The sequence below is a fragment of the Thunnus maccoyii genome, chromosome 19 (genome assembly GCF_910596095.1).
Source record: "Thunnus maccoyii chromosome 19, fThuMac1.1, whole genome shotgun sequence".
Classification (NCBI taxonomy): domain Eukaryota; kingdom Metazoa; phylum Chordata; class Actinopteri; order Scombriformes; family Scombridae; genus Thunnus; species Thunnus maccoyii.
The window spans coordinates 8,618,334-8,639,287 of NC_056551.1; the positions used below are offsets into that span (position 1 = coordinate 8,618,334).

At 39.5% G+C, this 20,954-nt stretch overlaps 5 protein-coding genes across 6 annotated transcripts; 1 reads left to right on the forward strand and 4 right to left on the reverse strand.

The window, feature by feature from the left end:
• Positions 1 to 1,682: 1,682 nt before the first annotated feature.
• Positions 1,683 to 8,944, reverse strand: stbd1 (starch binding domain 1). The gene is made up of 3 exons (XM_042395963.1): positions 8,504 to 8,944; positions 7,078 to 7,493; positions 1,683 to 5,865 (listed from the first exon to the last, which is right to left on the reverse strand). The coding sequence occupies exons 1-3, from the start codon at positions 8,793 to 8,795 to the stop codon at positions 3,226 to 3,228; spliced, it is 3,348 nt and encodes a 1,115-aa protein (XP_042251897.1). The 5' UTR covers positions 8,796 to 8,944; the 3' UTR covers positions 1,683 to 3,225.
• Positions 8,945 to 10,509: 1,565 nt separating this feature from the next.
• On the forward strand, positions 10,510 to 11,460 carry LOC121886062 (heat shock protein 30-like). The gene has a single exon (XM_042395964.1). It carries the CDS (start codon positions 10,573 to 10,575, stop codon positions 11,257 to 11,259), a length of 687 nt encoding a protein of 228 aa, XP_042251898.1. The 5' UTR covers positions 10,510 to 10,572; the 3' UTR covers positions 11,260 to 11,460.
• A 1,169-nt stretch (positions 11,461 to 12,629) lies between these two features.
• Positions 12,630 to 13,391, reverse strand: LOC121885650 (heat shock protein 30-like). Its single transcript, XM_042395318.1, has one exon. It carries the CDS (start codon positions 13,259 to 13,261, stop codon positions 12,668 to 12,670), a length of 594 nt encoding a protein of 197 aa, XP_042251252.1. The 5' UTR covers positions 13,262 to 13,391; the 3' UTR covers positions 12,630 to 12,667.
• A 1,268-nt stretch (positions 13,392 to 14,659) lies between these two features.
• Positions 14,660 to 15,553, reverse strand: LOC121885649 (heat shock protein 30-like). Its single transcript, XM_042395317.1, has one exon. The coding sequence runs from the start codon at positions 15,448 to 15,450 to the stop codon at positions 14,812 to 14,814; it is 639 nt and encodes a 212-aa protein (XP_042251251.1). The 5' UTR covers positions 15,451 to 15,553; the 3' UTR covers positions 14,660 to 14,811.
• Positions 15,554 to 16,991: 1,438 nt separating this feature from the next.
• LOC121885330 (N-acetyllactosaminide beta-1,3-N-acetylglucosaminyltransferase 2) lies at positions 16,992 to 20,879 on the reverse strand. 2 transcript variants are annotated; one of them, XM_042394695.1, is made up of 3 exons: positions 20,819 to 20,879; positions 19,299 to 19,442; positions 16,992 to 19,161 (listed from the first exon to the last, which is right to left on the reverse strand). In XM_042394695.1, the coding sequence occupies exon 3, from the start codon at positions 19,156 to 19,158 to the stop codon at positions 17,815 to 17,817; it is 1,344 nt and encodes a 447-aa protein (XP_042250629.1). In that variant the 5' UTR covers positions 19,159 to 19,161; positions 19,299 to 19,442; positions 20,819 to 20,879; the 3' UTR covers positions 16,992 to 17,814. The 2 variants fall into 2 exon arrangements, with proteins under 2 accessions (XP_042250629.1, XP_042250628.1); XM_042394694.1 differs by lacking the exon at positions 20,819 to 20,879 and adding an exon at positions 19,786 to 20,525.
• Between the last annotated feature and the right edge of the window lie 75 nt (positions 20,880 to 20,954).

Below are 20,954 nucleotides of genomic sequence, written 5' to 3' on the forward strand. Positions count from 1 at the left end.
GTTAACAGAGCCTCTATGTAACATCATGTTTTGTTATATTTGGCTCTTTGTAGTGGGGCAAACAGGCAAAAGTTCTTCAAACTCCTGTTTTGAAATAGAAAAAAGAAAAAAGAAAAAAAAAAACCCCACCAGAAATCATGCGACTTACAGCTGGGCAGAGTCCTATTGACCCTGTTTGAAGTGGATCAAATGAGTCCCAGAGGCCTTGTTTGGCTAAGAGGAGCATGGTGTTAATACTGTAAAGGTTCAGGGTTCGATACCCGAGGGGAGGCCCCCATATATCTGTTAGTCACTTTGGATGGAGGAGTCTTCCAAATGTGGAACCACAGCAGGATCACATTTCACAGACAGTCACATATACATGTAGATAGAGCAGGTCAACATAAGGAGCATGTTAGAGTGGCAATATTTTTTTTTCCTTTACAATTTCACTATTATTCTTCTTAAGCCTTCTTTTTTCATCACACTGAATGTTCTCTTTGCCTTTGTCAATGGTAGACTATTTATTGTTTTAAAGTCCTTTGTGAGCAATTAGTCTGCATGACTTACCCTGAATTTTTTTCTTTTGCTGCCCTGCCAAATGAAACATTAGCATCTAATTTACAGATGAAAAAAAATGTAAGACTCACTTTTCTTCCCATAATGCACCTTCTCCTCCTTGTTCATCAATGCTTATGTATGCTGTTAGTCTTTTAAATGACCTCACAAAACCTTACCGCTCCCTGCAGTGCAGATTAATCATTTACAGGACTGGCCTTACCAAAAAAAACAAAACAAAACAAAAAGATGCATTTGTGCATGTGTGTGTTTGTGAACTATTTACCATCCACAGAGCCCCTGGACTGGAAGATGAACAGCGCTTCTTTTCAGATGCAGTGGAGATCACCTTCAGCACAGAGCTGAGTGGAGCTGACAAGCTGGCAGAAGAATACGCCTGCTAATGACGCTCTCCCTGCATGAGCCACCTCTGAGCCAGCTGGAATCAAAACAAGGTCACAGTCTCGGCTTCTGGTTTGAATCACAGAAATTTAAATAGAAATTTTGGCACTTTTTCAGTGAATTACCCCACAAGACCCTACAGTGTTAGACGAGCTGTTTGTTGCACATGATTCACAGACATTTAGATAGCAACAACACATCTTTTGCACATAATGGTGCTTGGCTGAAAAATAACAGACTGGATCTGACATATTGATTTTGAATCAAAAATCATAGTTTTGAAGGGAGATCTGCAAATGTCTCTTCACAAATGGAGTGCAACTTGCCTCATCTAGACATACATATTAAATAATATCTTTTCTCTTTGAGACATTGTAATAGTGCTTCAAAAGCATTGGATATACAGAATCCTGCCCTGTCACAAACAGGAGTTGCTGATGCAATATTTGAAAATTCATGGACAGCAAAATAAAAAAGTATTTAGAACTGATTAAACAACCCCAATACAGATTTGTAGCTCAGGACAAAATATTTCAGGTTTCGCTTTGATGCATTAAATGATCTGATCTACTGAAGCACTTCAAATAACGGAGAATACTGAAAATGAGTTGTCTATCTATTTTTATATACTGAGACACTTTTTTTCATATTGGAACAAACACTTGCAATTACCTCCAAATATCTGGTCTTTCAATAAATTCACAAGAGAAATTCATAAGAGACATATATTTCCAGCTACGACAGACTTTGAAGATTAGTTTATTTGACATTTACATTCAAGAGTATCATTATCATCATCATCATATTGCATAATAAGATACTCTGGTGAGATCTGAGATTATACACTGATTAAGAACTGAAATGACCAAAAAACTAAACTGACAGCATTCATTTTGAAAAAAAAAAATAAATCACTGTAAGTAATTCAATAAAAGTTGTAGTGAAACACAGAAAATGATGACCAGTAACACCATTTTAAAAGGAAAAGCCAAACTGTTTGGATGCATTATTACACATTAATAGAACATCATTTTTAAAAGGCACAGTCATAGAACAACAATGGGACAATCTTGCATGCACAGAGTCCCACAGGATAAAAGCAGCAAGTTACAACTATATCACAGTTTAGTGGTAACCACATTAGAATACCTGATAGAACACCATTCATACAGTTTACTGAACAATTATTGCTTTGATTATTGCTGTAGTAAAAGTGAACTATGTGCATTTATTCTCATAGATTGTTAGGGAGTATTCAAGCAGCATATGGACAGTATAATAAAGTCTCCATTTATACAAATTGAACACTTGCATTAAATCACCCACTTTTAAAGAAGTGCATATTGCATAATCATAGAGAAAAACATGAGGATGTTTTATGTACAGTAACGCGTCTGTTTGATTGAGTGATTGAGTTAATCACTGGCTATTAGAGGGCAATCCTCTAAGAAAAGTCCCATTAGATGACAGTAATCATGGTGCTGGAAATTTGCAGACCAAAAGACATATAGACAGATATTTCTTAAGTTTAAAACTGGGCTTGATTTGGTTAAAAACATTTTAAAAAGTGTTTATATAATGCGTATGGCTGTTGTTTCAACTGACTCTACTACATGTTGAAACATAGAAGGGCTGCAGCAACAACCGATTTATGTGTCTACTGTTTTTCGACTGTTGAGTCAAAAAATGTCAGAAAGTAGTGAAAATGCCAAATCACAAGTTGTGAGAGCCTATGATTTTTGATATCTTGTTTCAACCAGAACACTACAGCTCTCTAGAATTCTTGGGTAATTCACTTACAATGATATAAAACAGGGAAATGCAAAAATCCTCACACAAGAGGTTGGAAATGTAAACTTTTTGGTCATTTTGCTTAAAAATGACTTGAACAATTAATCAATTATCAAAATTGTTGTTAATTTCCTGTTGTAATAATAATCAATCCAGCACTAAAATGTACTCAGTTCATAGCTGTTGAAACAAAAGTTATTTATATGTAACTGAGACATCAGAAAAGTAAACCAATTTAAACGTAGTTGTTTGGATGTCTTTTGACCGTCAAATTACCAAAGCAATGCTTACTAGAATGTATTTATGGTATGATCCAGTATAAATTAGTTTTTAGGTGTCATTTTAATCTACTGTTTCATCATGTGTGTCTTGTGACAGGCTGTACAAATAAACACGACTTCATCTGGTCCAATTTCCAATACCAAAGTTCACTGTGCTGTACATGCCGCTCTCAATCTTCCTCTCACCTCTGCAGCATATTCCTTTCATCCCCTCTCACAGGAATCCCCACCATTTGTGCACAAGCAGGTCATCTCCGTAGCCCGTATCGAGGAGGCGGTTTCCACATTCCTCCCAGCGACACAACTCACCTTTGTCCACCACCACAAACTTCCACTCCACATGGCGCTCTGCGGGGAGGCTGACCACAGTGGCCCAGTGCCCATCCTTGGCCCTCTCTAGAGGGATGAATGCCTTCCAGTTCCCCAGCTCCTCCTGGTTCCCCGTTATGGCCACCGTCTGGTATGGTGATTGGGTAAGATAGTGGACGCGGAAGAGCACATTGACGTGCTGAGGCATGGGCTGGACAGCCACAACCTTTTTGCTATTTTCTGTGTTTTCATCAACAAGAGAGAGAGTGCTGGTTTGTTTGACGTCAGTGGAAGGTGGGGTATTTGTATCTATACAAGTAGCATCTGTGAGAGAAGAGCTGTGCTGGCCTTCTTCAGTGGGAAGCTGGTCGGTTTTTGTGGGGTCTTGGGCCAAAGATGGGACAGAAAGGTTCATCCAGGGAAGGACTTGGTAGTTACTTTCCGTGATCCACTCATTATTGTCCATAGTTGCCTCCATAATACTGATTTCCGTCTTTTCATAGTCCTCATCTTTCTCCTTCTCTGCTTCTGTTGCCTTTTTCTTTTCAGCGCTTACTGCTTCCTTCTTATCCTTTACCTCTACAACCTCAACAACAGCTTTCATGTCCGACTGTGTTTTCAGCTCATCGGTTAAGCTAGTAACATTGGCCGCACTCTGTGCAACAAACTGGTCCATCACTCTTTGGTAGCTATCCTCAATTTCTTGGCCAAACATGTCCTCGTTGGCTGCAATTGACCCATAATTGACCCTATCTGTGTGCTCACTTTGGGGTTGCTGAGAAAGATGTGATGGGTAAGGCCCGAAGACCATACCTGCTGTATCTGTCTTGATGACAGATATAGCTACATCATCAGTAAAGACGTTGTTTTGAGCCTCCGTCTGTTCCCCCGACTGTGGATCACAATCCATCACCGGAAGCGCCATATTTTCAACCGTCATGCCAAATTCATTACCAGCATCTTGCAAATCAGGGCTGACAGTCATGCTTGAAATCCCACTCTCTTCACCAACACCAGGAGATGATATGTCAGTATCCCTCAGCACACTTTGCTGGAAAGATGGCAAGTGAAGATGACACATGGGAGGGTTAATGTCTTCAGTCATGACGGGAGCAGCACCAGTGGTAACTTCAGAAAAATCGTTGTTATTTTGTGTTTGGTCACTTTGTTGGTCTTGGGAAGAAGCCGGCATGTCAGGGTGAGATATTTCTTCTGACATTTCAGGTGTAGCAATGCTAGCATTATCACAAGCAGCTGCTTCAGTAGCAGAATTAACTCCCATCGCGTCAAAAGTCTCATTAATTCCCATGTGGTCACTTTGGCAGTCTTGGCTGATGGATGTCAGGTGAGGACAAGGTCTTTCTTCAGCTGTTACAGAAGCAGTAACATTTGTATCTGTATCAGGACAAGCAGCGACATCTGCTTCATCAAAAGCATCATTATCTATCACTTGGACACTTTGTTGATCTTTGCAGCAGGATGAAACATGAGATTCATACACATGATCATTACATTCTTCAGCCAACACAGCGGTTGTGCCACTTTCGTTGCTTTCAGGCTGATTTTTTGACTTATGCAATGGCATTTGAGGGCCAACATTAGCAGAATCAGTGTCTTCATCCAGAGTTGCAACTATTTTATCCTCTTTCTGCACTTGTTGACAATCTGATGACAAGTCAGGGAAATCTGCAATACTTGAGATTTGAGCTTTTGCATCAGTGGTGTCACTTGACAGACCCTCATCAAGATTATCAACCTTTACAGGCTCGCTCAAACAGGGCAGAACAGGGCTGAGCACCGCATTTGAACTGTCATGTTCTTCATCACAGGCAGCAATGTCGTCACTAGTCAGTATATTCTCTTTCACTTGATCAGTCCCAGCAAGAAGAACACCAACCTCTTGACTGCATGTAAGACCATTTTCCTCTTTTTGTTCAGTCTGCAGTTCTTCCATGTTGAGCTGTAGCGAGTGAGCGTCAAATTCGACAGCTGTAAGATTGTTCGTGTGGTCTTCATCTATATCTTCTTCAATCACTTCGGCTAGACCACCATCATCATCACATTCACTATCCTGAATGGGAGGTGCCACCACATCTGTCACATGATCACATTGGTCCTGCTGTGAAGATAGCAGGGTTGTTTCTTGTTCCTGATAATCTACAGACTCCTCTTCTGCCTCCTCAACCTCATTTTTCTTTTCTTCTTCTGTAGAGAGGTTATTATTGCTGTAATCAATACTATCTAGATGGTGTTTTTGGTCCTCACACTCCTCATCTTTGTCATAACAGGGGCAAGTGACAGGTACATCGTCAATATGCATGACAGGCTCTTCCAAGTTGGACTCCACTGTGTTTGTTTCCAGTGTGGTTTTATTATCTCGTAGTTTGTCATTGTCATTGTTTTCACTCGTATGAAGGGTTTGTTCAGACCACACTGGACCGCTTGAAGCATACTGAAAGTTTTCCTCCTCTTGTCTGGTTTTCTTGTCAGAGACATCCTTGTCTGTGGTCACATCCTCATTTTCCTGGTATTCTGCTTTAAACACCTAGACACCATAAAAATAAAATTAGTAACTTCAGGACTCATTTTGTCTGGCAGACAACAGATGAAAATATGTGCAGCATAATAATATAAAGTAGCTACACAAGAGGATACCAGATAAACTGCCTGTCGTTGATCTCCCAGGCTGTTCTAGTCTGAAACCTAGATTGCGGTCTAAGGGTAGAGAGAGAGGAAAAGCCCCACTAGGTTAGCGCTATTACTGGTACCACCCTAGTGGGGTTGTTCCTTAAAGGAACATTTGACAATTTGGGAAATAAACTTATTCACTTTCTTGCTGACAGTTAGATTAAAAGAATGATACCACTCTTACAGCTAGGTATAACAAGTTAATTGAGTTTTAGAGGTGCTGATAGGCATATTTTGTCACTAACGGACAGAGCCAGGCTAGTTATTCCCCCCCGCTTCAAGTATTAAGCTAAGTGCTAATCTTAAAACTAGCCTGGCTCTGTCCATACGACAGGACGTGTAGCAAAATACACCTTCCAGCACCTGTAAAGCCCAATTAACTTGTTATACCTTTGGATCGAGTCAGGCTATCTGTTTCCCCCTGCTTCCAATCTTTATGCTAAACTAAACTAAGCTAAACTAAACTAAGCTTAGCTAAGCATATCCTGGCTGTAGTGTCATACTTGACAAATAGAGAGTGGTATTGATCCTCTCATCTAACTCATGGCAAGAAAGCAAATAAGAAAATAATTTCTTGTTTTGGACACCAGATAAAGTCCAATAGTACCTATTATTTTAGCTACAGTATATGTTATACTCCTTAGAAAAATATCAGTCTCTTAGTGGGATTATCAGAACTTGTTTGCTGAAAACAGCTGCCTCCTGCCACTGGAAACACTGTTGTTGAGAGCACTGAACCCTACAGTTAATGTGCTCTAAAACCAAAATAATGAGCTAAAAGAAGCTAAAAAACACATAGAGCGACATAGTTCAAATGACACATAGTTATTTAATTTATTGGTAATATAAAAAAATATTGATTATAGTGAGGCTTTAAGTTTCCAAATCACACTTGGTACAGTCAAATAATTAAAAAAAAGACTACTGAATTTAGTGTGTTCATCCCATGGTTTATCTGTGCCAATTTACATAAAACTTAATAAACTTTCAGCCTTTAACCTAACTGACCAACTGTGACTTATTTTCCTCTGTAGCTTGCATACAACCTCTCACAAGAATTGCTGCTTACCTTCTCTTCCTCCTCCTGGCAGCTCTCATCATTTATTGGCTCAGGTTCTTTCATGCAGCTGTCGATATCATGGATCTCTTCTTCATCCTTTATACGGTCATCTGTTGCATATTGTTGCCAATCAACAGCATCCTCCACCTCCATTTCAGCCACTGTGTAAGTATCACTTTGCAGGCTTTCAGTGGCCTCCTCTGCATACGTCTCTGTTACTTTGTGAGAGTCTCGCATGACTGCCACGTCCTCTATGTCATCTGAAGTGGTGTGCTTGTTGAGTGGTACTTGGATGTCACTCTTGGGAAGAGAACAAAGTGGAGGTTTCTTCTCAGCAGCAGCAGCAGCAGCAGCAGCAGCACGACGCTGCCTGATATTGAGATCAGTCTGTTTTAGCACATCTGATGAGCCCACGTCACTCACATCTATAACAAGACAAAAGACTAGTTACTTTGCAGCTTTTAACACACAGAATAGAATAGATGAAAGGTGAACTTTTAACTGAGTGCTCAGTGCTACATACATTTAATTAAAAGTGATGGGATTATGGAGATTGTTATTGGTTTACAAAGGACAGACATGGAAAACATGTTAAGATATGTCCTACAATTCACATAGCCTTATCGACCTTTGTAAATCCACCTTTTTAAAATGACAGTACAGCATGATTTCATCAGGTAAAAGTAATGCAATCAGCAATGATTTGTTGGATTATGCCTCCTCAGTTTAAGGCTTTATTTGATCTGGCAAAAATCTTTCTTGTATAGACTACCATTATTAATCAACTTTATCTCAATCTTTCTGTAGCTGAATCCAAATTATATGAATGTTGCCAAATGCAAAATTTTAAACTTATTTTAGGGTACTGATATATTTCATTTGGAAATTTGTACTTTGTTTTAAACTTTAATTTTGATTTCTATATGAGAAATGATATCCTAAATGGATACTATAATCTAGTTTGCCAACAGAGTTCATAATATCCTTTTCATAACAGATGTAAATGTTCATCTTATGTGGTATACCAGTATTTCCTAAGAGAATGAGTAAGTTTAACCAACAACATTTGTATTATGAGGTAATAATTCTATCCGTAAAGATGTCTTTTTAAATCACTGCATGACGTTTTACTGATAGCCCAGATATAATATGGGTTTATAGAATTATGATATTTTTTATCTCCTACAGTATCATTGTAACTTAGACTAGATATTAATACCTCTACTACTATTGTAGCTCATAGCTATATTTTAGATCATATAAAATTATTAAATAAATTATCATTTAAATTATTAGCCTACATTATAAAATAGACTATTGTAAAAACCTATATTCTATAGCCTATATATTACACAGGCTTACTGTATTTATAATATATATATTAGCACCTGTAGACTGCAGCAGCGTACCTGCTAACGTTATTTTGGATCTTTACCTGTTGACTCCACTGAGCTATGTGATTCCTCCGGGCCCGGCTCCGGTCCCGGTTGCAACACCGATGCGTCTCTCTCCGCTTCGGAGCTCTTGCTGTCGGCGCCGTCGGCTGCGGCGGTGGCCTTCCTCCGCTTCCCCCTTACAGTCCGGTAGATGATGAAACCCGCCAGCACGGACACCATCACTATCACAGCCAGAGCCACGGCGGGACCGTGTCGCCCGATCATGCAGAAGAGCGAGGCCAGATCCATGCGTCTCTCCACGGCCAAGGCGTCGCTGTTTTTCAGCGACATTGCAATCGGTTGTAAAATAAAAACAAAACAAACAAAACAAAAGAAAAAAAGCCGGGCTGTTGTGTGATGTCTCTACGTGCGTGTAGAGGCCTGACAGATCCGACGTGCTGCAGGCTGCTGCTGCTCTCCCCTCCACGCTTTCAAGTGTAGTGACCTCTTGTTGCTGCAGAGCTGCAAACGGCTGCAGGTACAAGCTGCTCATTGGCTGACTGGATCACGGGGACTCAACATTCATTCATAAAAAAGGGAAAGGAACGGGTCGTTTTACAATCTATTTTCATGCAACCGTTCATGCACCCATGAATCAGAATCAGGTGTCAACGTGTTTCATCCCACTGAAACCCAGTGCGATAGGATTCAGTTACAAAATATAGGATTTGTCCTATCCAAAGCAAGGTAAAATTTCACATCCACACAGGATGTTTTTTTTGTTTAAATCAATTTATTTATTTATTTATTTGCTACAATTTGTGTTCATTCTAATAGGATATTTAGGAAATCTTTTTTGGTGAATAAGAAGAAATTGTGCTTAAGATATAGTGGAAGGTAAACCTCCTGTAGTCACTCTTTTTTTTCAAATAGGGTGAATTCAGGTATATTGGGACATCAGGTAAAATGGGACAGCATAAGAGGACAGCCGTGTGCCTCTGCCCTAAAAAGTGTAAGTCAAAGCAATTGGTGCTGAAAGCAAAAGCCTTCACTGATGAAACTGTGTCCCAAATTACCAAAACATGTCACTGAAAAATAGTTTTGTGTCAATGACTACCAAAACAAAATGGTGAGCCATGCTTTGTAAAAAATATCATAAATGCTTCCTCACATAAAGAAAGTAGACATCTTCAAGAATTCATAAATGTATCATATGTTGGATTATTTATTTCAGATTGATGACAAGAACACAATCACAAGATTGAATTACAAAATCTCTCCCAGTATAGCTGAATTCACCCGATTTATTGTATATGGACCCCTCATAAACCACCAAGGACTACATAAAGTTTATTAGGATGTTTTGTTGTGTTTGTCCATCCACTTTAAATAAGTTCAACTGAATCACATCACTTCAGAGCTGGGAACCTAGCATGTCAGCATGTTTCATATAGGCCTATAGACTACAATCACATAGCCTAATATTTTGAGGATTCTTTTCCAAACAATTAAAAATGTAATACATTAAGATGACATCTGTTCCAAAAACATTTTGACACTTTGAAAGGCTTTTTCTTGCAAGTTTATAGCATCTTCTAAAATGTGATTGTTTAGATTTGATTGAATGTTAGGTCTGATTACATTTCAAGGCAAACCTAAAATGTTGTATCATTTGCTCTCAGTTTTGTTATTTGAATCATTAAATGCCTTTCGATCAATAGGCTATATTCCAGTAAAAGCTCCGGGCGAGCATATTGATCTGTGTGGTATTATATGGTTATTGACAAAAAAAAATGTAATATAGGTTTTGGTATGAGAATACCTCTTAATTGAATCAAACATTGCTAATGACCACATACATTAAAAATAAAAATTAAATTAAAAATAAAATAAAGAGCTCCGGTCTACCATACATCTATCATGCAGAAAAGTTCATGAAAAAATGAGGATGAGCTAGTGATGTTATCACACTTGAGTAATAGCTCCACCCAGTGGAGAGCTCTGGTAACAACGGGAAAGTTCCTGAAGATTCTGGACCTCCTTCAGTTGGAATATAAAAGCTGAGACAATCTCACTGCTGAGACAGAAAGCAACACAACCAACACAGAAGACAACAGACACTTTAACAATGTTTCATCTCGCAACAAGAGGACTCACCACTAAAAACACAGTGAAGATGCTGTGCTCTCATGGATTCCAGTCTGCCCTCAGTCCATACAGGCAATTCTACTGGCCTGTACGCAGTCTGTGGCCAGAGGTAAAACCTCTGATCTATCAGGACGATCTACTGCAGAGAAACCTCCAGGAGATGCACAGAAGTCTGGAACTGATGCATAAACTTCAATACAAGATCCTGGAGGAGATGGAGCCTTTTCAAACCAGTGTGGCTACACAACCAGTCTCCTACCAGCTGGAGAAGAAGGGAGAGCACTTTGTCCTCACCCTGGACACTCAAGGCTTTTCCCCAGAGGAGCTGTCTGTCAAACAGGTGGGAAACAAGCTGAGAGTCAGCGGGAAGACTGAGAAGAAGCAGGAGGACGGGAAAGGCTCCTACTCTTACAGACGCCGGGAGTTCAGACAGGAGTTTGATCTGCCTAAAGGGCTGAATCCTGAGACCATCAGCTGCTACCTGGCTCCAGACGGGAAGCTCCACATCCAGGCAGCCAAAGCTCTGTGTGTTGAGGAGGCTGAGAGAGAGCTGACTATCAAGAGGAGCTTGGAGGAGAAAACACAGCAGAGTCCGAGTTCACAGCCAGAAGACAGCAGCACAGAGACAGACAACAGCACACAGGACAAACCTAAAGACATGCACTGATCTATATATGATGTGCCAATGTGTGGTTTTTATAAATGTTGTGATTGATGATCATATCTATTTTTATAACTGGGTATGATCAATAAATGTAAAAAGAACAAATTTTCTGATTATATAAAGACAGAGGAGCAAAATATGAAAAACATGATTTCACTCCTTCTGAAGATTAAAATGATGAAAATCAATAAAAATGACTCTTCAAAATACTCTCACCTCAGACTTTTGTTTGTGTACATTAGTTGAGTCTGACCTCAGTATTAGTTTGTCATGTTTGTTTTTTTCTCAGTGTGATGAAAGCAACATAATAGGCCTTTTTTCACAAAGACCTTTTGACATGTCACAGAAGGAAAACCATATATGTAAACAACACAGTTAATGATGGCTGAATTCCATTTAGCTGATTGAGTTTCAGAGTTATGGTATTGTACATGTTGGCTCACTGTCATACTGTCATGGCTGAATGGGACACTTGAGTAGAACAGACTTTATGCATTCTCTTAAAAATATTTAATTTACCTACAGAAAATAACATCAAATGACCTTTTTTTCACAGAGTAGTAAAATATTTAAAGTATGATTGGAAAGTTTGAATTGTACAGAATGGCTCAAGTCATCATTCATCCAATTTCCCTTTTTGACATCTGAGTCCACTCACATCAGACTGTCTGGTCTTATAGTCACTGCCCCTGAACATGGTTTTGATATCAGATTAAAGGTGGTCAGATCATTTTTTTCTTGTAGTCAGACAAAAGTTATATTTAATTCATCATTTCCATCTGCTGTCACATAAAAATCAGGGGTGTGACTTAAAACCAACTGTGCATGATTAACAAAGAATTAACAAACCATAATTTTAATAATAGTTTGATAAGTCAACAATGATTTTCCTGATAACTGATATAGTGAAGTCGCATGTGCGACTGTACTGACAATATTTTCATCAGTCAGACATGACAGTCACACAAACAAACACACCAACAACAGACAGCTCTGTCCACCATAAAGCTGTGCTAAACTTTAACAATCAGCCAATACTTATCAAAGATAAGAAAGTGATGGAGGTCATGATGGCCCTATAAAGATATTTCCAGTACCTACATGGTATAAATTGGTGCAACTTTGCTTTTTTCTCCCTTCTTTTTAATAAGCATAAAAATGTAGTGTTCAGTAATAAATGTACATATGAAGGGCAATGTATATATTTAAATTCTTTTTGTACCAATATATAAGATATAAAGGATATGAATATGAATTTAAAAAGCAAAAACATGATTTGATTTCAATTTAAATTCATTTATTAATAATCATTAATACTAGTCAATTAGAAAAATATAAAGCACATATAATCAGTATTTAACATAGTATAAAACACATTTCTTATACATTGACACAAGATCATATAGATAAATCAGTCCATGTTTTCAGGTTTGTCCTGTGTGCTGTTGTCTGTCTCTGTGCTGCTGTCTTCTTTCTGTGAACTCAGACTCTGCTGTGTTTTCTCCTCCAAGCTCCTCTTGATAGTCAGCTCTCTCTCAGCCTCCTCAACACATGGAGCTTTGGCTGCCTGGATGTGGAGCTTCCCGTCTGGAGCCAGGTAGCAGGTGACGGCTTCTGGGTTCAGTCCTTCAGGCAGATCAAACTCCTGTCTGAACTCCTGGCATATGTAAGAGTACGAGCCTTTCCCATCCTCCTGCTTCTTCTCTGTCTTCCCGCTGACTCTCAGCTTGCTGCCCACCTGCCTGACAGACAGCTCCTCTGGGGAAAAGCCTTGAGTGTCCAGGGTCAGGCCAAAGTGCTCTCCCTCTTTCTCCAGCTGGCAGGAGACCGGTTGCGTGGCCACACTGGTTTGGAAAGGTTCCGTCTCCTCCAGGATCTTGTGTTGAAGTTTGTCCATCAGCTCCAGACTGCTGCGCAGCTCCTGGAGGTTTCTCTGCAGTACATCCCGCTGGTGGAGCAGCATGAATGGACTGAGGGCAGACTGGAATCCATGAGAGCACAGCATCTTCAGTGTGTGTTTAGTGGTGAGTCCTCTTGTTGTGAGATCGAACACTGTTAAAGTGTCTGTTGTATTCTGTGTTGGTTGTGTTGCTTTCTGTCTCAGCAGTGAGATTGTCTCAGCTTTTATATTCTAACTGGAGGAGGTCCAGAGTCTTCACGAACTTTCCAGTCATTACCAGAGCTCTCCACTGGGTGGAGCTATTACTCAGGAGTGATGATATCACTGGTTATGGTTCCTGTACATTCAAGAAGTTTCTCTGTAGGGAGTTATTATGGGTAAATGGTAAAGGTGTATACCACATAAATGCAATGCTTTACATTTGATTCCAGCTGGTAAGTGTGTTGCATGTCATACCACTCTTTCTCCCCTTGTTTCTATTTGTTTCAATAATGTACCTATCAAAGAAAAAAAAATCTTTAAAGAAGGAAGTTTCCTGTCTGATCGAATCTCACATTAATCTTGACCTACAGAATGAAGACATTTAACATAATTTTTACTGGGTTGAAATAAATGTGTAGAGTACATTTGGAATTGTGATTTTACACTTAGTGAATAATTTTCAGAAATAATTTTCTATTAATTTGTCACTACTCCAAATTCATCTTTTTGATTCTGCATATGGACATTCATTTCTCCCTTCATCTGTGAGGAGGCAGAGCCAGTGGATTAAAGACTCCTACATTTCCATTCCATTTAGTAGAGAAACAAACTTCATCACATCCAGACAGAGATTAAAGTGAAATAAAACATAAACTAAGTCTATATTGGGAGGCTCCCAATGAATATATTCAAATACACTCCATTTTTGAGGAAGATTTCTGTTCACAGTTGCTATATAATATGCTCCATCCATTCTGTAACATTTCAGGTGTCAGAGGGACAGCTGGTTAAAATAAGGCCATTGTGAATGACACACAGTCTGGTTAGAGAAAACTTAATGAAAGTGTTTGATCACTTACTTTAAACTAATTTTTGCTCCCATCGTCACTCATTTACTTTCATACACTACAATGATATTTCTTTCCTTTATAATTTGTTTTTGTTTTTTTCAAACTACACAGAAATTATGTTGAATATACAGTATGTAGCTCTTGTATAATTTTTCCAACTGCAAAGACAATATGATCCCTCCTTTAAACATCCAAGTAGGAGAATAATATCTGTAGCTTCTTAAATGTGTTTAATAGATCAAAGCTGCTGTAAGATAAAAGTCCTGTGAGAGAAGCTTAATGAAGGTATTTGATCATTTATTTCAAAGTGATAAATTCTCATTCAAATCTTCACTGTTTGAGGTTCATTTAATAGGAATAATCATTTCTGTCAAATCAAGTTCTGTTATTATTTCTTTCTTAACATATTTGTAGTTAAAGACATTTTCAAAGAGATCGTAAAAACCATGTATATTATTTAAAATATCATGCATTTATTTATAATACTAAATTAAACATGCAAAAGCATCATCATTCATCAGTATAAAACACTTCTGATAGAAACTGGCAACATTCGGACCAGAAAACTTTTAACATACATTGGTACAAAATCATTTAGATAAATCAGTCCATGTTTTCAGGTTTGTCCTGTGTGCTGTTGTCTGTCTCTGTGCTGCTGTCTTCTTTCTGTGAACTCAGACTCTGCTGTGTTTTCTCCTCCAAGCTCCTCTTGATAATCAGCTCTCTCTCAGCCTCCTCAACATATGGAGCTTTGGCTGCCTGGATGTGGAGCTTCCCGTCTGGAGCCAGGTAGCAGGTGACGGCTTCTGGGTTCAGTCCTTCAGGCAGATCAAACTCCTGTCTGAACTCCTGGCGTATGTAAGAGTAGGAGCCTTTCCCGTCCTCCTCCTTCTTCTCTGTCTTCCCGCTGACTCTCAGCTTGCTGCCCACCTGCCTGACAGACAGCTCCTCTGGGGAAAAGCCTTGAGTGTCAAGGGTCAGGCCAAAGTGCTCTCCCTCTTTCTCCAGCTGGTAGGAGACCGGTTGCGTGGCCATACTGGTTTGGAAAGGCTCCGTCTCCTCCAGGATCTTGTGTTGAAGTTTTTCCATCAGCTCCAGACCGCTGCACAGCTCCTGGAGGTTTCTCTGCAGTACATCCCGCTGGTGGAGCAGAGGTTTAACCTCTGGCCACAGACTGCGTACAGGCCAGTAGAAGTCCATGAATGGACTGAGGGCAGACTGGAATCCATGAGAGCACAGCATCTTCAGTGTGTGTTTAGTGGTGAGTCCTCTTGTTGTGAGATCAAACACTGTTAAAGCGTCTGTTGTATTCTGTGTTGGTTGTGTTGCTTTCTGTCTCAGCAGTGAGATTGTCTCAGCTTTTATATTCTAACTGGAGGAGGTCCAGAGTCTTCATGAACTTTCCAGTCATTACCACAGCTCTCCACTGGGTGGAGCTATTACTCAAGAGTGCTGACATCATTGGATCATTCTTGTGTTTTCAGGAACATTCATGCATTTGCAGGAGTTTAACACTAGATGTCACTGAAAGTCATGTCATTAGAATAGTGGGAGTCTACCCAAATTGTAGTAATCACATAATCTAGCTATGCACTTGTTTTGGTTTTATTTGTGAAGTTTTCCCAGGAAAAAAAGAAAGAAACACTACAACTACTACTACTAGTAGTGTAACATACTGTTCAGAGCAGCTTTGGGAAGTAGTCTGTAACTAAATGTACTTACAATTACATCAAAATATGGTTCACCATGCCTCCATTTCTCCACTTCCTCATTAGTGTTCAGCAGCTACATAATCTTCCTCTTAAAGCCCTCAGATTGATTTTATCTTCCTCTGCAACTACATTACTCTCAAGCCACTGGCTGCCTATTAGTATCAAAATCAATGGTGGAGACCAGACAAGAAAATACTTTCGTACAGTAAAGAGAAAAGAAGCACCCAGGTTTCTAAACATTAGTAAACTGGATTGTAATTAATTAGTAATAAGAATTACTGTTTTATTCATAATTTACTGTTTTACAATTGTTCAGTATGGAAAAAAGAGACGCCCAGTGTCCTCTCTTTTTGTTGATGTTTTTCTGCGACAGCTTTTATTCTCCCTGGAGGAGATCCATCTCTGGGGGTCTCATTTCCCATGTCCTCGTCTTTGTCTTCCAGAATGGCAAATGAAGGTAATTTTTGCCATGCAATTTTGTCTGGCTAAGAGAGACGGAAAACAAATTTACTTCAGGTTTTTTTTTCTTTTCGTTTTTTGTGGTGAATGTAATATATATACTAATCTTTTCCTTGTTAATGTTTACAAAACTACAGTTTCACCGCACTAAATTTGCTCTTCAGAACTACACATTTCCCTTCATATCATGTAGAAAAAACAAAAACATAATAAAGATAGAAAATCACATCATTAACACCCACATGCAAACCAGTGCACTTCTACAGGATCAAGACTAAAGGGGAGTATCAAACACTATCCAGTATCTCTTTAATGTATACACACACATGATTTCATTAGTGTACAGATAATAAATGCTTTCACTGTTAAATATTGTTCACTCTGCTGTGCGTGCAAGGCTGGTGACTCATGAGCTGCATGATGCTTTACCTTCATTTTGACTCCATATGTGCCTTTTCAAAGATATGGTTAGATGATCTTATTTCCTCTTCATTTTATAATTGCAACCAAAATAGAATTGATTATAATACAATAAACAAAATAAATAAATATATAATAATAATCAGTACAATTGTGTTTGAGACACAAACATTTATTCATCCTTGACATGATACATTTTTTGTTGGAATCCTTTAGGAAAACAAGAAATAGCTTTCCTGGTTATTTCCATTTCCGATTACTGCACATCCATTACAGATAACAGAAAAATCAATCACTGTGGAGTTCAAGTGCAGACGGTGAAGGAAAAACACCAATGCAATGTATAATTTCTTAGGCCCCATTTTTATATATATATATATATATATGCAACATATTGTGCCATATTGAACATCAATTACCTTGAACTGTCAGCACAAGAACATTCAAAAATAATTTTTCTGAACATTACACCTTCCCTGCCTAAATGATAACCACGATCAATGTCAAGTATCACTATAAATTAGCACTGAAGTTACAAAATGAGTCACAAAAGGATAAGTTGCATTTTAAATATAGGACAGAGTGGATGTGAGACATGTTGAAATGTCACATTAGCTGGCACAGCTGACTTAAAGGAAACAGCAGGGCACATAACGCAAAGATATCTGAAATGTTTTCTCCAAACATTATGAAATAATATGCATGGCATTATATTTTCTGCATAAGGTAGTAAAATCGTGTTGAAAGGGTACAAATACATACTTTTTTTTTTTTTTTTAAAGTAACAAGTATGTGGCCTTATTGTGTAATGCCCTCGTAATACAAGTACCCTTTGAGGTAGATCAGTTGCCTCCTCAGTTTTACTCTTCAGAGGGAAAGTACATTGCATGTGACCTTTAGAGGGTACCACCTGCCTGCCATGAAGATGCAGTCAAAGTTTGTACATTTTTCAAATGAGTGTGGCAGCAGCATTCATTCTGTACTCAATGAATCCTATTTGGCAGGCAAATGAGCCTCAGCATTGACCAGGCAGGTTCTGGAGCTGCTTCCACAGTGTCAGCATCTCCTTGGGACTCCGTCTGTGAACGAGTAGAACAGATCTGTAAGCACAGGGATTCCCCCTCTCTGTCTCTGGGAGATCAAATGTTAAAAATCCCGGGTGATGGCTTGGTGAGAGCCCAAGTCTGTGCAGGCACATGCCCAGATACACGTCGTCTATCGGGAAAAGGCGCACCCTGTCAGACACCTCTTTCAATCGCAATGCAAGTGAGCCAGAATACACCACCCCTCCTCCACCAGCGTATGGTGGATACACACCTTTGTAGAAACTTTCCGGTATGTAGTATTTAGTAGATGGCTCACGGTTTGGCATTGCGTTATTAATTACATCCCCCACAAACAAATCCATGCCAGTTTCATTTGTATAGGCTCTCCACAAGTTGTGCTCCTCCCACTGTTTGTGCAGGTAATCCAGAAGGGCGCCTGTTCGAACAAAGACATCATCATCCCCTTTGAACACAAAGATGGCGGTGGGGCAGTATTGCTGGAGCCAGTGCCAGAACAGCAAGTCCTTTAGGGTCAGGTTAAAAAAAGTATCTCTGAAATCCCACTGTAGAATATCCCCATATTTCTGGTTCTCAAGCTCCAGGAGGTTTTTGAGGTCTGGATGAGGACCTGTACTTGAGTCCTGCCTTCCAAGCAGAAACACAGTGCGTACTAATCCACCTTTCTTATTTGATTCCCCCCTCACCAGACCACTGCGCCCCCATGTTTCACGGATGGCCTGCCTATTTTCAAAGTTCCCCACTTGAGATTTGATGGCCATGAGGAGCATGGGAGAGTCGAGACCAAAGCTACTGTTGTTCCTCCTACACATAGCAGGCTGGTTGATAAGGAGGGGATACTCCCTGCAGTGCATTGACCTGATAAATGCCCTCATTTGTTCTGGCAAGCTGTTGAGATCGTGCAGACGAGGGACTGAGCACATGTGCGACATGCAGTCAGAAAGGCATTCATCCTCGATTTGTGATAAAAGCTTAACCTTTGGCTTCCTCAAAATCCCAGTTGCATTTCCCCGCAGTATTGGATTGTGCTGACGGTCCCAAGCATGCTGCAGCTGGTTCCACAGTGCGCTGTCCTCCAGACGAAGGTTCCAGAAAGGGCTGAGGGGGTGGGAGGCCAAAGCCCCAGAATTCGCAGAAATCCCCGGAGCAATATAGTGGATGGTTATTTTTGGAGGAGTGTAGGACATGGTGACGAATATGGACACCATTATATAAATCAGAAGGTGGCCAGTCATCATACAGGGCAGCAGGCACATGCACAGCAGTCTCCCCTTGCATTTGCAGCATTTACCCATTGCCTGTGGTGTACAAATCAGACAAACTCTTTCATACACATAAAAAAAACACATTAAGGATATTTTAAAATAATCATAACAGAAAATATTTAAATAACCCTCCTCCCTGACTGAACTCCACTGCAGTGGTATGGCTTTACCTATGAGATTTTTATAGCTAACACTGCAGGCAACCCTCTGGAGTTTCTGTCTCCTTGGTGATGGTCCACTGAGATTTATTATCTGTTCTTGTCTTCACACTCAGAGCATCATCCTGTACCTACCTGCCGGTAGGCACACAGCCCCTGTAAACACAGTGTGGAACATGTATTATGCAATAAAGCAGATAAAATCTCACTTTCCTCTTGACTTAGACCTTAAAAGTTGAGTAAACACAACTTGGACAACAATTAAATAACAATTTGGACTTCACTTGTCCTCCTTTAGCCTATGTATTTCTAATCTATTTTTAATAACCTTACAATAGTGTATGCAAAAGTATTGCTACAGTTGGATAAAAACCTAATGTTTCCAACATATTGTCTCTATAGCCTATCTTAAAGTCTACAGGCATTCATTTTTACAACTGTTTGCCAACCCCTTACTAATTTAGGCAATGAATGGAAGACAAAGAATAAAAATACTTACAAGTAAGTGAATTTTTCCAGTTGGTAAAGCCGACTGAGATCAAATACACAGCAACTTGTGGTGTAAACCCTTTGTTTTAGTATCTCATCCGGCTTGGTTATACGCTGGTTATAACATGACAGGTCTGTCGCTCCTCATTTTTGACATAACGATGGGTGATAAAGACAAGCATCCTTTACATCTAAAACCAGCGTCCGCATAATGCAGTAAACCTGCAGCTGAGCAACAGGTCTCAGGTGAGGAAGAAGTGTGTGCACACAGAGCATGCGCTTCTTTTGGCTCCTCAGTGAGTGATGAGGTAAATACTCACAGGATTGACGTAGGCCTACTACCTGCTGCTGACATGAACTGATTGAAGCTCGGAAAGAAGCTTCATCAGGCAGTGATTTCTCTAAAGGGAGAGACTTTGATTTGCATGCAGGTGCTGCAGGTGTGTAGTCTTATTTGCATGATGAGGCCAAATGACCTATGAAAGGTTGACTCGACAGCATCCCTCTGCTCATATAGCCTATCAGAGTGATTAGCAGTTTAACATTTAACAAATACACAAATATGAGAAAGTACTTTAGTGAACCTAATAATCCATGATACTGGTCTGCTCTTTATTAGCATGACTTCAATGTCCTTTTACACATGTCTATGGATTTGTGAATGAATGAATGTATGAATAAATATTTTTAAAAAATAAGGTCTTTAAAAAAGTTAAGAAAAATGAAGAATATATTGGTATAGACTTATAGAGTTTATGGTGACCTTTCCTAATTTGTCAGCGTCAGCATAGTTTGCCAAATTCTGCTCATCATACAAGTGTGTGTGTGGTGTTAAACCATAGATTGTGTCAGTTTTGAAAAGGGAAGCGTTGTAAAAAAAAAAAAAAAAGTGTAACAGTAACATGTTCTATTTTGTTAATCTAACTAAGGCTACTTCTATTCCATTCTATTTCATTGACAAGCTACAGTAGGTTATTATGCAATTGTAAAAGGACAATCAAGGTATCCACTGATAAACATCACCGACATACCTTCGTACTTACCAACATGTGACGGACACGTTCTCCAGCCAATAGTAAACACGCCTGGTCCAACAGGTTATCGGCTGAACCCCGGAACTTAAGCCAATAGGAAGAGAGAGAAGGCGGGGCATAGTGGCGGTACGGCTGCCGTTTATGT

Coding starts and splice junctions, on each gene's coding strand:
- stbd1 (XM_042395963.1), bottom strand. CDS start 8,795: ATGTCGCTGAAAAACAGCGACGCCTTGGCCGTGGAGAGACGCATGGAT. Junction 7,494..8,503: donor TAGCTCAGTGGAGTCAACAG/GTAAAGATCCAA, acceptor GTCTTGTTATAG/ATGTGAGTGACGTGGGCTCA. Junction 5,866..7,077: donor GCCAGGAGGAGGAAGAGAAG/GTAAGCAGCAAT, acceptor TATGGTGTCTAG/GTGTTTAAAGCAGAATACCA.
- LOC121886062 (XM_042395964.1), top strand. CDS start 10,573: ATGTTTCATCTCGCAACAAGAGGACTCACCACTAAAAACACAGTGAAG.
- LOC121885650 (XM_042395318.1), bottom strand. CDS start 13,261: ATGCTGTGCTCTCATGGATTCCAGTCTGCCCTCAGTCCATTCATGCTG.
- LOC121885649 (XM_042395317.1), bottom strand. CDS start 15,450: ATGCTGTGCTCTCATGGATTCCAGTCTGCCCTCAGTCCATTCATGGAC.
- LOC121885330 (XM_042394695.1), bottom strand. CDS start 19,158: ATGGGTAAATGCTGCAAATGCAAGGGGAGACTGCTGTGCATGTGCCTG.